The sequence below is a fragment of the Neoarius graeffei genome, chromosome 3 (genome assembly GCF_027579695.1).
Source record: "Neoarius graeffei isolate fNeoGra1 chromosome 3, fNeoGra1.pri, whole genome shotgun sequence".
In the NCBI taxonomy this organism is placed as follows: Eukaryota; Metazoa; Chordata; class Actinopteri; order Siluriformes; family Ariidae; genus Neoarius; species Neoarius graeffei.
The window spans coordinates 93794398-93810184 of NC_083571.1; the positions used below are offsets into that span (position 1 = coordinate 93794398).

Consider the following 15787-nt stretch of genomic DNA (forward strand, 5'->3'; position numbering starts at 1 on the left):
GACATATGACCTCTGATAACCTCAAGGTCATTAAACTTGGCCTATAGGCCTATGCATTTAACGGCATTTTTAAACTGACTTTACTCCCCCAAAAAGAATATGAACAGACAAAAAACAAATAGAAAGGAACAAAAACAACATTAAATGCCAGTCCATGTACATGTGACTTACTTTTCACAATGAGAATGCCGAGGCGATCACCTTACATAACATTGCATTACATTTAGCGGTTATTGTTTATACAAAGCTACTGAAAAAAGGACAGATTCAGCAGCATACAAAATGTGGGGGCATACAGGTTAATCAGGGTTAGTATATATGAGAGTTTTTTTTCTTTGTTGTTTGTTTTTTGTAAAGGCTTTACCCCGTTTAAAACAAAAGAAAAAACAAAGAAAAAAACTCTCATATGTACTAACCCTGATTAACCTGTATGCCCCCACATTTTGTATGCTGCTGAATCTGTCCTTTTTTCAGTAGCTTTGTATAAACAATAACCGCTAAATGTAATGCAATGTTATATAAGGTGATCGCCTAGGCATTCTCATTGTGAAAAGTAAGTCACATGTATATGGACTGGCATTTAATGTTGTATTTGTTTTTTGTCTGTTCATATTCTTTTTGGGGGAGTAAAGTCAGTTTAAAAATGCCGTTAAATGCATAGGCCTATAGGCCAAGTTTAATGACCTTGAGGTTATCAGAGGTCATATGTCGTTTTACAAATGAAAAATGAATTCAGCACCCAAACATTTAACAAACGAGGCCATTTGCTAACTTCATTAATCATTTTAGTACATTTCATTCCTTAGAAAGCTGAGAAACTGGGTTCGGCTGAGACGTTTACAGGCCCAAAGTTCAATGACCTCTAGAGGTCAACAGAGGTCAGATAGAGCTCGGCATATTGCAGATTTGAATTCGGCACACCCAAATTGACAAAATAAGACTGTTTGCTGACTTTGTCTCAAAAATGCCTTTGGGTGTCACAATTCTGGATTTTGGTACCAGTCTATATTATTAGACCTCTACAGCCCCGTCACACATCCCCTCCCCAAACTGAACATCTGAAGGAAATGCAAAAACTCCTAAGGACTGCAAAGTGATGTCCTGTTAAAAACGAAACACTGATTAAAAAGGAAATGGTATTTTAAATAAAGATTTATTCTATGCCAGATGCACAGTGTGTGCAGACTTGTGAATAAACAGATGCAAAAGGGAAGCCTGATCATCACTGATCCACATTCTTCACTCGTAGCACTACAGGCACAGAGGTACAGGGGATCATGCCTAGCTCTGTGATCACCAAGTCAACAAAGTCTGGAGGTGTAACATCGTAGACCAAGTTCAGCAAGCCCAGGGATTTCACACTCTGCCAGTTCTCCAGCTGGGTCTTTCCCTTCCGTGTCACGATCAGATCGTCAGGGTCATCTAGGAGGAAAAAAAAAAAAAAGGCTTGGTAAAAAAAAAAAAAAAAAGATTGATTGATTGTATACTATTAACTGCAGAGTCGATCATAATTACCCAGCTCGTTAGATACGAACGAGTCGGTCTGCACTCGTTCACAGAACTTGTACGTCTCACAGCAGACCAGCACAGGCACATTGTACGCCTTGGCTACGAGGGCTATTTGAGATGTTCCCACTCGTGACATGACGTATCCATTAGCCAGAAGGGCATGAGCTCCAAGAAACACCTTAGACACCTGTAGTGAATAATTATATCAATGCTGTTTATTTTCTAAAATGCAATAAAACACTGGCGTAAAATTCATTACTTTTGTAAGTTACGTGCCTCGGGCAGAATGTAGGAGAGGGCAGATATGAGCACGTAAGTACAGCGAATGCCTCTCTTCACCAAACGTCTCAGCGCTTCCCTGCCCTCCAGTCTGGGCCGACTGTCCACCACGATGACTCGGAACTTCTTCTGCAGATTCTCAAATGCCTCACACAGGATATAATTGACGAGTGAGGAGCTAAAGAAAGAAAGTTCACATTAAAAAAAGTGCACATTCCACAGTCACATGACTCCATCTTAAAACAAAAAAACAAACATAGGGAGACAGACATCTATTCTCTTACCATCCATAAACTAGAATGACATCACCATCACTAATCTTTTCACTTGCGCATTTAGAGATGGCTTTGGCAGCCAGCTTGATCTTCTCATTTACATAGTTGTCGATACATGATAATAGTTTCTTCTTAGCCTATAGACAAAAGGGGGAAAAAAAAAGGTCATAACTTTTTTTTTTTTAAATATGAAAAACAGTGCTTTTGCATTTCACATCCATGTGGTGGTCTGGGAAAATCCTGTTGGAAGTCGCTGTGGCCGAAACCTGAAACCATCAAAAACTGACAGATTTTGACCAGAACTCTTTTTTTTTTCTGCCTATAAAACACTTTCTCATCTCATCTCATTATCTCTAGCCGCTTTATCCTTCTACAGGGTCGCAGGCAAGCTGGAGCCTATCCCAGCTGACTACGGGCGAAAGGCGGGGTACACCCTGGACAAGTCGCCAGGTCATCACAGGGCTGACACATAGACACAGACAACCATTCACACTCACATTCACACCTACGGTCAATTTAGAGTCACCAGTTAACCTAACCTGCATGTCTTTGGACTGTGGGGGAAACCGGAGCACCCGGAGGAAACCCACGCGGACACGGGGAGAACATGCAAACTCCGCACAGAAAGGCCCTCGCCGGCCCCGGGGCTCGAACCCAGGACCTTCTTGCTGTGAGGCGACAGCGCTAACCACTACACCACCGTGCCGCCCCATAAAACACTTTTTTATATACAATTTTACCAAAACAATGTGAAAATGCTTGTTATTTTCTAAGCTTGCTGGTTAGGGTGGTTCACAATATGATGGTATAAGTAAAAGTTCTCTAAATTTTGCCAGATCGCATTTTGCCTTGTTCCTATTGACACTGTAAACATCTGTACCAAAAATTGAGCCAATAGGATGCCAGTAAAGGGTGGCACACTTTTTCACAATTTTTAATGTTGTACATAAGAATGCGTAACTTTAGCAGAAACAGAAACTTGAACATTACAAAAAGGAACAATGCAGAATGCTCGATAAGTAATTCTCCTATTTTATATTAAACTTTGGTCAAATATCTGTCACATTTTGCATTTTGTGCAATTTTTTTTTTACCTTGCGCAATACCAGAAAAATTCAGTTGAAATCAAGCCAATTGAGGCGAACTGGTCCACCTCTGAAAAAACTTGGCATTTGGATTTCCCGGCAAACATTGATTTTCGTGACATCGCGTGCGGGACGCCTCCCTCTGAATCCTACGTCAGCGCTGGTTTGTTTATGAGAAAACGACCATATTATTTACATCCCCGGTGTTGTCTCCGTCGTCTTCACTACTTGAATCATCATCAAATCCAAACAGATGAAGCCCCAATTCTGACATCTCATTATATTCTTCATCCAAAGGTGAAGTAACACCTTTTGTTATTTTCTAAGCTTGCTGGTTAGGGTGGTTCACAATATGATGGTATAAATAAAAGTTCTCTAAATTTTGCCAGATCGCATTTTGCCTCGTTCCTATTGACATTGTAAACATCTGTACCAAAAATTGAGCCAATAGGATGCCAGTAAAGGGTGGCACACTTTTTCACAATTTTTAATGTTGTACATAAGAATGCGTAACTTTAGCAGAAACAGAAACTTGAACATTACAAAAAGGAACAATGCAGAATGCTCGATAAGTGTGCTCAATCATAATCTCTCCCAATCTCCCTGTACTTATGCTACATATACTAGAACAGTTCAAACACTATATTCCATGTATGATGACCTTGTTCTCTTTGATACTTTGTCTCTGTGTCCTTGCACAATGCGGAGCAAAAACTGCTTTTGGTCTTCATTTCGCACAGATTGTTGACAGCGTTTAATAAGGGCAATGCCTCTCTCTGCACTGTCACTGATGACCTTCAAGGCATGAACTTTTTGTCGCAGATTCTCATCTGTGAGAATGGACCTCACATCATCAGGGTTACTTGTGCTGTTAATTTGGCCTTCAGTGAGAACTTCAAAGAAGTGGATTGAGCGGCGAGTGACGAGGCTAGAGATGGTAGTTGTACTGTTCTTGCGGAAGAAAGACTTGGCATCAAGTCTTTTGAGCATCTTCCCAGGGCGTCTTTCAAGATTTCTCAGCATTGCCTCCTTTTCTTCAGCATCAATGCGAGCATCAAAAAATGCTAGGGCGACGAGATCTTCTGACAGATACCACAAATGTCGTGCAATGCTCTTCAGTGCGGCATCTGCAATGCTTTTATCCGGATATAGATGCAAACTCTGGATCAAGTCCAAATCATTCTTTGGAGCATGGGTTGCAAGGGAAGCCTCATGCCAATACATTATGTAGATGAAACAGACAAAGTTGGTATCTTTCCTCACTGATTGTTTCTGCTTCAATGTCAGACTTGTCTGGGCCTCGAAAATAGAAAAAAAACGTTAATTTTAAAATTGTGCCACCCCTACATGTGCAGCAATTGACTCCAATTTTGGTACATATGCTTAGAATATCAATTGGAACAAGGCAAAAAGCGATCTGGCAAAATTTGGTGAAAGTCAATTTTATGAACCACCCTATTGCTGGTACACAAGACAAGATTAACTAAATGAGCCAGTTTTTAAAAAAAAGCAGCTATAAAAATGGTCAGTTAGACTAAAGATGTTTGCTGACCAAGTGTGATTTCCTCACCCAGCAAACGTCAAGCTGTTGGTTGTCTGTCATAATGAAACAGGCATAAACCGACCAGCCCAAGAGATTCAGTTTGTAAATGGTGTACAAGTCAAATAATGTGCAATGCACAGACGTTCACAGACACTGTAGAAATGGCAGTGGACAACCATAATGTTTGAAATGTAGCTTAAAAACAAAAGTGAATGTAGCGAACAGAGCAAAAGTAACTGCTTTCTATCAGCAACTGTTTGAGCACAGATGGAAGACAGGATACTGAACAATAGATTAAAGAGGGACAACCGAATGATTCAAGAGAGATGAGGGACATCTGCGAAATTAGAGAGACTGATAAGGATAATTTGTTGTTTTAGTGGTAACTCATTTTCCATCAAATGTATAATCTTTGATGGGAAAAAACAAAAATCATATTTTCCAAAAATAGATTAGTATTTTGTGTTTTTAAAGTGCATATCACGGGTAAATTCAGGAGCAAGATCAATGTAATTCTCCTATTTTATATTAAACTTTGGTCAAATATCTGTCACATTTTGCATTTTGTGCAATTTTTTTACCTTGCGCAATACCAGAAAAATTCAGTTGAAATCAAGCCATTTGAGGCGAACTGGTCCGCCTCTGAAAAAACTTGGCATTTGGATTTCCTGGCAAACATTGATTTTCGTGACATCACGTGCGGGACGCCTCCCTCTGAATCCTACGTCAGCGCTGGTTTGTTTATGAGAAAACGATCGTATTATTTACATCCCCGGTGTTGTCTCCGTCGTCTTCACTACTTGAATCATCATCAAATCCAAACAGATGAAGCCCCAATTCTGACATCTCATTATATTCTTCATCCAAAGGTGAAGTAACATTGCGCTCAGGTGACAATTTCATATTTCAATGCAAAATCGCTAGCTGCTAAACTTGGTCTACACAGGGTGTGCACTGAAACCGTGCAAGCTCTCGCAGCCTGCTGGCGCTTCCGCAGGTGACGTCACGAATCTGGCTCCAGACTCCCTTGGGATTTTTCCAGACGCGTTTTATTTTTTGCTGTAGACAGATGGCCTTGTGCAAAATTACCCTTCTGGATGAGTGTGTAAAGGGACATTCTTTCACACACACACACACATTTTATATTTTTATATATATATATATATATATATATATATATATATATATATATATATATATATATGTGTGTGTGTGTGTGTGTGTGTGTATATATATATATATATATATATATATATATATATATAAAATATACATACACATTTTATTTATATATAGTGTGTATATATATGTGTGTGTGTGTATATATATATATATATATATATATATATATATATATATATATATATATATATATGAGTGATTCCACGCTTATGGGTACTGAAATGGGGACATGAACTTATTCACCTAAAACCATTTCTTTTTTTTACCATCAGGTCACAAAACATGTAATCTTTAATGAATGATGTGTTAAAAGATAACTTTAATTTTCTGAGATGTAATAAAAACATTTATATGCCAAAGTCAAGCCTATGAGTTCCAAAATGATGTCTGTTACATTACTTCTGTTACGACTGTCCATCTCGCGTCTGTTACAAATTAATTACAATCTAGCTATATACCATGTTAATCTTATTGAAAGAATGTGTGTGTAGCGCGGACAATGCGTGGGTGGAGCACAGAGGACGGCAGGACAACGTTTGGAGGTAGTAACTGCGTATTTTATTAATAAACTTTTCAGTTTAAAAGAACTCGCAGCACACAGACACACTCTCAGCCTCCACTCCCGGGTCGCGCTCCCTCTGCTCTCTCTCAGCCTCTTAAAATAGGGAGCGGTTTACTGGGAAAACACACACAAAACACAGGTTAATTACCATCAGGTGTAGCGAATCTGCCACTCACCTTCCCCGGCTCCACCCTCCTGTCACAGACCGATGCTTGACCACGCCCCCGCTGCCACATACCCCCACCGCCCGACTCAGGCCGGGCGCCCGTCCGGCCCGCAGCCGACTCCCCCCCCCCTTGACGGGAGAGGAAGTCCGCCACGACCATCTGCGCCCCCGGCCTGTGGACCACCTTGAAGTTGAAGGGTTGGAGTGCCAGATACCAACGGGTGATCCGCGCGTTGGCATCCTTCATGCGGTGGAGCCACTGGAGGGGCGCGTGGTCCGAACAGAGGGTGAAAGAGCGCCCCAGCAGGTAGTAACGGAGGGCGAGGACCGCCCACTTGATCGCCAGGCACTCCTTCTCAATGGTGCTGTAGCGCCCCTCACGCACTGACAGCTTGCGGCTGATGTATAGGACTGGGCGGTCCTCCCCCTCCACCTGCTGGGACAAAACGGCCCCCAGCCCTCTGTCCGACGCATCCGTCTGCAACAAAAAAGGGAGAGAGAAGTCAGGGGAGTGTAAGAGTGGCCCCCCACACAGTGCAGCCTTTACCTCAGAGAAAGCCCGCTGGCACTGCTCCGTCCACTGGACCGGATCTGGTGCCCCCTTTTTAGTGAGGTCAGTCAGCGGGCTGGTGACGTCCGAATAATTAGGTATAAACCTACGATAGTAGCCAGCCAGCCCCAGGAACTGTCTCACCCCCTTTTTGGTCTTGGGCCTCGGGCAGGCCGCAATCGCTGCAGTCTTATTAATTTGGGGACGCACCTGCCCGTTGCCCAAGTGGAAGCCCAGATACCGTACTTCCACCCGCCCAATCGCACACTTCTTCGGGTTGGCAGTGAGTCCCGCCCGCCTCAGCGACCTAAGGACGGCCCTCAGGTGTTGCAGGTGCCGCTGCCAGTCATTGCTATAAATGATGTCGTCGTCTAGGTACGCGGCCGCATAGGTGGCGTGCGGCCGGAGGACTCGGTCCATCAGCCGCTGAAACGTAGCGGGCGCCCCAAACAGCCCAAACGGAAGTGTGACGAACTGGTGTAAGCCGAACGGTGTGGAAAAGGCCGTTTTCTCTCGGGATAATGGAGTCAAGGGGATCTGCCAATATCCCTTCGTCAAATCCAGTGTCGAGTAAAAGCGAGCCGTGCCTAGTCGATCGAGCAGCTCATCAATACGAGGCATTGGGTATGCGTCGAATTTAGACACCGCGTTGACTTTTCTATAGTCCACACAGAACCGGACCGACCCGTCGGCCTTGGGAACCAAGACCACTGGGCTGCTCCAGTCACTGTGGGACTCCTCGACGATGCCCATTTCGAGCATGGCCTGAAGTTCTTCCCGAACCACCTTTTTTTTGTGTTCGGGTAGTCTATAAGGGCGGCTACGCACTACCACCCCCGGGGGCGTCTCTATGTGGTGTTCTATGAGGTTCGTGCGACCGGGCAGGGGCGAGAACACATCCGAAAACTCGGCCTGCAACTGGGCGACCTCCGCGAGTTGGGTCGGGGAGAGGTGGTCTCCACAGGGGACCGGAGAGGTACGTGATGCCAATGACCCTTTGGGGACCTCCGGCCCCAGCTCCGCCTTCTCAGGAACTACCGACACCAACGCCACGGGGACCTCCTCATTCCAGAGTTTCAGCAGATTGAGGTGGTAGATCTGTAGCGCCCCCTCCCTGTCCGTTCGCCTAACCTCGTAGTCGACGTCCCCGACTCGCCGTGTGACCTCAAAGGGTCCTTGCCACTTGGCGATTAATTTGGAGCTCGATGTGGGCAACAGGACGAGTACCTTCTCTCCCGGAGTGAACTCTCTAAGGCGCGTGCCCTTGTTGTACAGGCGGACTTGCCGTTCCTGGGCCTGCCGCAAATTCTCCTGAGTTAGGTGGGTGAGCGTGTGGAGTTTTGCGCGCAGATCCATAACATACTGAATTTCGTTTTTGCTCTGTGAAGGTCCCTCCTCCCAATTTTCCCGCAGAACATCTAAGATGCCGCGCGGCTTACGCCCGTATAATAATTCAAACGGGGAAAACCCCGTGGAGGCTTGGGGGACCTCTCGCACTGCAAACAACAAGGGTTCGAGCCACTTATCCCAGTTACGTGCGTCCTCACTTACGAATTTTTTAATAATATTCTTGAGGGTGCGATTGAACCGTTCAACTAAACCGTCCGTCTGTGGGTGATAAACGCTGGTGCGGATCGGCTTAATACCTAGTAGCCCATACAGTTCGCTCAGTGTTCGTGACATAAACGAGGTGCCTTGGTCAGTCAGAATCTCTTTCGGGATTCCAACCCGGGAGATGACGTGGAAGAGGGCCTCTGCAATACTGCGTGCTGAGATATTGCGAAGAGGCACCGCTTCCGGGTATCGCGTTGCATAGTCCACCAGGACTAATATAAAGCGGTACCCTCGTGTTGACCGATCTAATGGCCCAACGAGATCCATCCCAATTCTTTCGAACGGGGTCTCGATTAACGGTAGGGGGCGCAAGGGCGCTTTTGGAATGGCCGCTGGATTTACTAACTGGCATTCGCGGCACGCCGTACACCACTTACGGACGTCGCCGCGAATCCCCGGCCAATAGAATCGGGCCATTATCCGGGCGAGTGTCTTATCCTGCCCGAGGTGTCCAGCCATGGGATTAAAGTGGGCCGCCTGGAATACCAATTCCCGGCGGCTCTTTGGAATTAATAACTGGGTGACTCGCTCTTTCGTCTGAGTGTCCTGCGTCACTCGATATAATCTATCCTTCAAAATGGAAAAATAGGGGAAGGACGGGGTGGCGTTCGGCTGGAGCGTTTGACCATCGATTACTCTCACTTGGTCAAACGCGTGTCGCAGAGTCTCGTCTCGCGATTGTTCCAGTGGGAAATCCACGAGGGATTCCCCAATAGAAAGAGGAGGGGCCGGCGGCTCCTCCCCCTGTCGCGGAGGTGACGTAGACGGCTCTGCAACCGCCGCTCCAGCCAAAGCGACACCGGGACCCTCCCCCGTCAACCGGCAGGACCCACTCTTTACTAGGCGTGCCATTAAACCCCGAAATCCCGGCCAATCGGTCCCCAAGATCAAAGAGTGGGTAAGGCGAGGATTAACCGCCGCCTTCACTATAGATTTTTCCCCTCTAAAATATATGTGGACTGACACCAACGGGTAGCTGTGAATATCCCCGTGTACACACAACACCTTCACCCCTTGTGCTCCCCCCAATGCCTCGTCTTGCACCAGGCTTTGGCGGATCGAGGTCTGATTGCAGCCTGAATCCACCAACGCCTGATATGTAGCCCCTTGTACACTTACCGGTATGCGATACGCTCCGGCCCGATCGAGGGCAGCCTCTGGCGCGTCGGGGATCCGCACCACCGCCCCCACCTCCATCGCTGCACATTGTTGCTGCAGGTGGCCCGGTTCCCCGCAGCGCCAGCAAACCGGCCCGGGCCTCCCCTCTGCAACTGTGTTCTGGGGCTCACTCACCTGAGGGGGGGGAGAGACAGACACAGAAGGGAGAAACGGGAGGGCACCACGGGTGCGGCGGGCCGGCTGGGGTGGGGCCGGCCCCCGCCTCCGTGGTGGGGGAATGGGGCGAGGACGGGACACGGGAGGAGGGGGGGAAGACAGAGAGAGAGGGGGGGAAGACAGAGAGAGAGAAGAGGAGACAGAAGACGATGTCATCCGTTGTCCTGCCGCCGGTACAGCCGCCAGATGATCCTCCGCCAGTCCTACGGCCTGATCCAGCGACGCCGGGCGGTGGCACTGGACCCACTCCGCGGTTCCGGCTGGTAAGCGGGCAACGAACTGTTCCAGCGCCACCTGGTCGATGATTCCCTCGGCATCGCGATCTTCGGCCCTCAGCCACCGCCAGCAGGCGTCCCGGAGCTGCTGGCCAAACGCGAACGGGCTGCCGGCTTCCTCCATCCGCAGCGCGCGGAAGCGCTGGCGCTGCTGCTCCGGCGTGCGCCCCACGCGCTGGAGGACGGCCCGGCGAAGGTCAGCGTAGGCCAGCCGGCGGTCGGCGGGGAGCTGTAATGCGGCCAGCTGCGCCTCTCCAGTCAGGAGGGGGAGGAGGCGCGCCGCGCGCTGCTCCATCGGCCACCCCGAGGCTTCGGCGACCTGCTCGAACAAGGTGATGAAAGCCTCGGGGTCGTCCTGCGGGCCCATCTTGGTCACAGTGAGGGGAGACGGGCCCGCGGCCGGGGCGCTGGTGGACCCCGCCGACGCGAGGAGCCGCCGGAACGCCTCTCGATCTTCCTGTTGAGCCAGCACCAGGGCTTCGAAGCGGCGCTCCTGCTCCGTTCGGAGCGTGACGAGTGCCTGGTGCTGGCTCTGCTGAGCCGTGGCGAGGGCGTGGACCAAGTCCGCGAACGGGGAGGATTCCATGGAGCTGTAGCACTGGTGCTCCACCTTTTCCCGGGTTTCGGCACCACTGTAGCGCGGACAATGCGTGGGTGGAGCACAGAGGACGGCAGGACAACGTTTGGAGGTAGTAACTGCGTATTTTATTAATAAACTTTTCAGTTTAAAAGAACTCGCAGCACACAGGCACACTCTCAGCCTCCACTCCCGGGTCGCGCTCCCTCTGCTCTCTCTCAGCCTCTTAAAATAGGGAGCGGTTTACTGGGAAAACACACACAAAACACAGGTTAATTACCATCAGGTGTAGCGAATCTGCCACTCACCTTCCCCGGCTCCACCCTCCTGTCACAGACCGATGCTTGACCACGCCCCCGCTGCCACAGTGTGTTTATTCTACTACACATGTTTATTAATTATATTTGCTAAAACATCACCTTCCTATGTTTCAAAAAGTAATTCTACATTGTTAAAATTGAGAATATATATGTCCACAACACTTCTGTTACGTTCTGACTTTGGCATATAAATGTTTTTATTACATCTCAGAAAATTAAAGTTATCTTTTAACACATCATTCATTAAAGATTACATGTTTTGTGACCTGATGGTAAAAAAAGAAATGGTTTTAGGTGAATTTTTAAAAATAAGCTCATGTCCCCATTTCAGTACCCATAAGCGTGGGATCACTCATATATATATATATATATATATATATATATATATATATATATACATATACACACACAAAATATATATATATAAATAAAATGTGTGTATGTATATTTTATTTATATTATATATATATATATATATATATATATATATATATATATATATATATATATAAAGAAATTGGTCCAGGATATGCACTTTAAGTAGAACTGAAGTACATTACAGGCATTTAGCAGACACTTTTATCCAGAGCGACATACAATATACCCAGAGCAGCTGGGGCTTAGGTGCCTTTGCTCAAGGGCACTTCAGCTATTCCTGCTGGTCCAGGGAATCAAACCGGTAACCTTTTGGTCCCAAAGCTGCTTTTCTAACCATTAGGCCATGGCTTCCCCAGTTTTCTGAGGATTTTTCTCAGTTTTCTCCCTTTTGGGGGTATCCAGACATTATAATTTTATAACTTTATTTGTAATTTAGACACGTGTAGAAGTGAAGCATATAGATTTCTGAACTTCGTATAGAAAATAGTTTATAGAATATAGAAAAAGTTTTACCATCTGAAGGATTTCCCAAGCCATCATCAAAACTATATTCTCTACTGGAAATATCTTTTACCAATTAGCCAAAACATGTAAAGTAACAATTTACTTTTGAGATAGACAATTTACTTTAGACACTGAAATATTTGCCGAAGTAAGGAGCTGTTTGATCCAGTGCATTTCTATAAGTTACAAAACAGAAGCTCTAAACAGCTGTTTCATACATTTTATTTTGCGAACAGTGATCTCATACCCCACTGCGTCATACCTCAGCTGAAAGAGGTGCGTCTTCCCTGTCCTTGACTTAATTGTAAAATGGTTTGAGAGTACAGACAGCTGGGCACTAGTAAGCAAACCAAGCTACATGAATGAATGAATGAATGAATGAATGACTAGATAGATAGATAGATAGATAGATAGATAGATAGATAGATAGATAGATAGATAGATAGATAGATAGATAGATAATTATGCACAGATTCACATTTATACATTTGATACAGCATGCCCGAGTCATTACTCAATAATATTTCTCACCTCCTCCTCTTTGTATTGATTTGGAATATTGGAGATCTCTTTCTTGATGTATTTGATTGCATTACCCATGCTTGCAGAGAGGGGGCGACATTGATTGAGAAAACTGCAGAGGAAGACACAGCAAGGCAATTTCTCCATTGTGTTCTAGCAGATAATTTTTTTTGTCATATTTTAAAACGTGGTAAAGTTTGAATGAAGAAAACAAGGTAAAAGTATGAAACAACTCGTACATCAGCTGAATGTGATCAGACTGATGCATACTGAAACCCGTTAGTGGTATACGAGACACGTTTAAATTACCTGATGTAGGGCTTCAGTTTGTTCACTAGGTCCCTGGACAACTCCTCATTTGGAGGAGTACTATAGTCTTGAATAACCTGCAACATGATCATTATACAGTCGTCAGGTTTGTAAGCAAATTCTTGTTGCCTTGATTTTTGCTGTTCGACATTCAGGAACCAGAATGACTAAGGCTGTGTCCGAAATCACTCATTCACTACTCCCTACTCACTATCTAGGGAATTCTATATAGTGGACTATATAGTGAGCTCATTGGTAAAATAAAAAAAAAAAAAACACTTTTGGAAACTACTCTGCTGTGCTGGTATTTACGTCATTACTGCCGCACAATTAAAATGTGCCAGATCAGCCGGCTGGTGGGTTTTCAAAAATAATAAATCCATATTATACTGAGAGTATTTCCCACAATCAATACAAAATACTTTGTGTCTGCTGCATCTTTCAGTTCTTTTAAATCAAGGCTGAATACTTTCTTCTTTGCCGCTGCCTTTTATTCAATCAAATGAGGCTTTTGATTAATTCCTCGCTCTGCACTCTAACTTTTATTCGACTTATTCTATTTTAGCTTATTTTCTATTCTCTTACTATTTTTTAAGTGGACTTGAATTTCCGTTTACAATGTGCTTCTTCCTCTGTCCATTCACCCCAACACACTTTTTTTTTTTCTTTCAGTGTGACCGCAACGCAGTGACCATTGGTTGTACACTACTTTTCACGATGCATTGTGGGATACTACGAGTCCACTATATAGGGTGTAATTCTCACTATACATTCGGACAGCACTACAAAATGGCGAACTCGCTATATAGTCCACTATAGAGTGAGTAGTGAGCGATTTCGGACACAGGGTAAATAGCTTTAAATCAGTGACGTGTTTCTATATGGTCAACCAAAGCAATGCCAAGGGAAATGAACAGGCTGAAGTAGTAACATTATACCTGTTTAAAGGCATGCAGGAGAGCCACAGAGCGAGCGTTTGAGCCGGCTATGATGCCCTGTGAGTACTGCAGGCCCAACCGGACTATGGAGGGATGGATAACTGTGGCAGGGATGCTGAAAACACCACGTCTATTATTAACATGTATTATAATACCTTACTTTTTCAAAAGACTAACATGTTCCTCATCACAGGCCACACCACTGAAATGAAACACAGTTGCAACAAATTTCAGGTCTGTTCAAGCACTATTTTTTTTATTACTGGATTAAAAAGGTAAAATACTGAAGAATACTGGTCTGTTGGACCGATAACTTATAGCAGCACACGCCAACGTTAAATGCGTCAAGGTTGGCAGGTCTGTAAGTGGGATGGGAGCTCCTCAATCATTTCTACTGCTAGGGGGTTTCTACATACACACGGTCAGGAGTACTTCTAAACACACACACACACACACACACACACACACACACACACACAGATAACTTGATAAATCACATTACACACATCGTGAGCGAGTTAAAACAGATCAAGTTCCAAAGCGTGGCCAAGCAATCTGGCAGAGCTAGAAGTCAAGAAGAATATGGGCAGAGGGGTGGGGAAGTTGATCTACTACTGGGGGGGCCTGAAAAGGCCATTATTTCATTAATAATACCGTCTGAAAACAATGGTACACGTGAAACCGAACACGCTAAATATCTTGGTAATATAATTTACATTCCGTTTTCATCATTCTTCAGAACAGGTAAACATTTGCACCTGACTTTTTCATCTCATCTCATCTCATTATCTCTAGCCGCTTTATCCTTCTACAGGGTCGCAGGCAAGCTGGAGCCTATCCCAGCTGACTACGGGCGAAAGGCGGGGTACACCCTGAACAAGTCGCCAGGTCATCACAGGGCTGACACATAGACACAGACAACCATTAACACTCACATTCACACCTACGGTCAATTTAGAGTCACCAGTTAACCTAACCTGCATGTCTTTGGACTGTGGGGGAAACCGGAGCACCCGGAGGAAACCCACGCGGACACGGGGAGAACATGCAAACTCCACACAGAAAGGTCCTCGCCGGCCCCGGGGCTCGAACCCAGGACCTTCTTGCTGTGAGGCGACAGCGCTAACCACTACACCACTGTGCCGCCCACCTGACTTTTTTTTTTTTTTTTAAATCAAGCACTTTTTAGAAACTTGGAAAAAAAAAAAAAAAAAAAGCTCATTTTCAGATTGTACTGTAATCAAATGTCAAAAAAACAAAACCGTTTCAAACAAGTGTTGCCAGGCAAAACAAACCTCTCCCAGCAGCACTTATTTTATATCTATATGTTGATAAATGGTAATATTTCTCAGTCATCAGCTGTCTGGTTATAGTCCTATGAAAATCCATGACCTTGAGTTTGACATTTCAAAGTCGTTCAAGGTCAAAGTTCATGGCAGCAACTGAAAGCCCATATGGGACTTCTTATACAGGGGGCTGCAAAAGTAGGTATACAGTAATGAAAACCAAAACTTTCGCACAAAACGTTATTTTATTGATTATACGAACATACCAATAATAAACATATTAATCCCTCAAATGTTCAAACTGTTTGCCCCCGGCATTCACACACTCCGCTAGTCGAGTGCGGACACCCATGCACACACGGGCACAAAGGTCTTTATCAGCATCAATTTCCTGGCAAGTCTCCCATATGAACCGAATCATGGCATAAACAGAACGTGGCTTGTGTGCGAAAACACTCTTTTAATGAATTCTAGTATTAAATGAAACCTACTGCCACTATTATACAACCCCGATTCCAAAAAAGTTGGGACAAAGTACAAATTGTAAATAAAAACGGAATGCAATAATTTACAAATCT

At 45.1% G+C, this 15787-nt stretch overlaps 1 protein-coding gene across 2 annotated transcripts in view; it reads right to left on the minus strand.

Moving 5' to 3' along the window:
- Positions 1–1134: 1134 nt before the first annotated feature.
- The window catches only part of eif2b4 (eukaryotic translation initiation factor 2B, subunit 4 delta), a 45920-nt gene continuing 31267 nt past the window's right edge, over positions 1135–15787 (minus strand). For both annotated transcript variants that reach the window (XM_060917664.1, XM_060917665.1), the window contains 7 exons: positions 13924–14038; positions 12986–13062; positions 12686–12788; positions 2073–2200; positions 1786–1966; positions 1516–1696; positions 1135–1422 (listed from right to left, as the gene is read on the minus strand). In XM_060917664.1, coding sequence (XP_060773647.1) covers positions 1223–1422; positions 1516–1696; positions 1786–1966; positions 2073–2200; positions 12686–12788; positions 12986–13062; positions 13924–14038 — 985 coding nt within the window. In that variant the 3' untranslated portion in view covers positions 1135–1222. The remainder of the gene's footprint in view (positions 1423–1515; positions 1697–1785; positions 1967–2072; positions 2201–12685; positions 12789–12985; positions 13063–13923; positions 14039–15787) is intronic.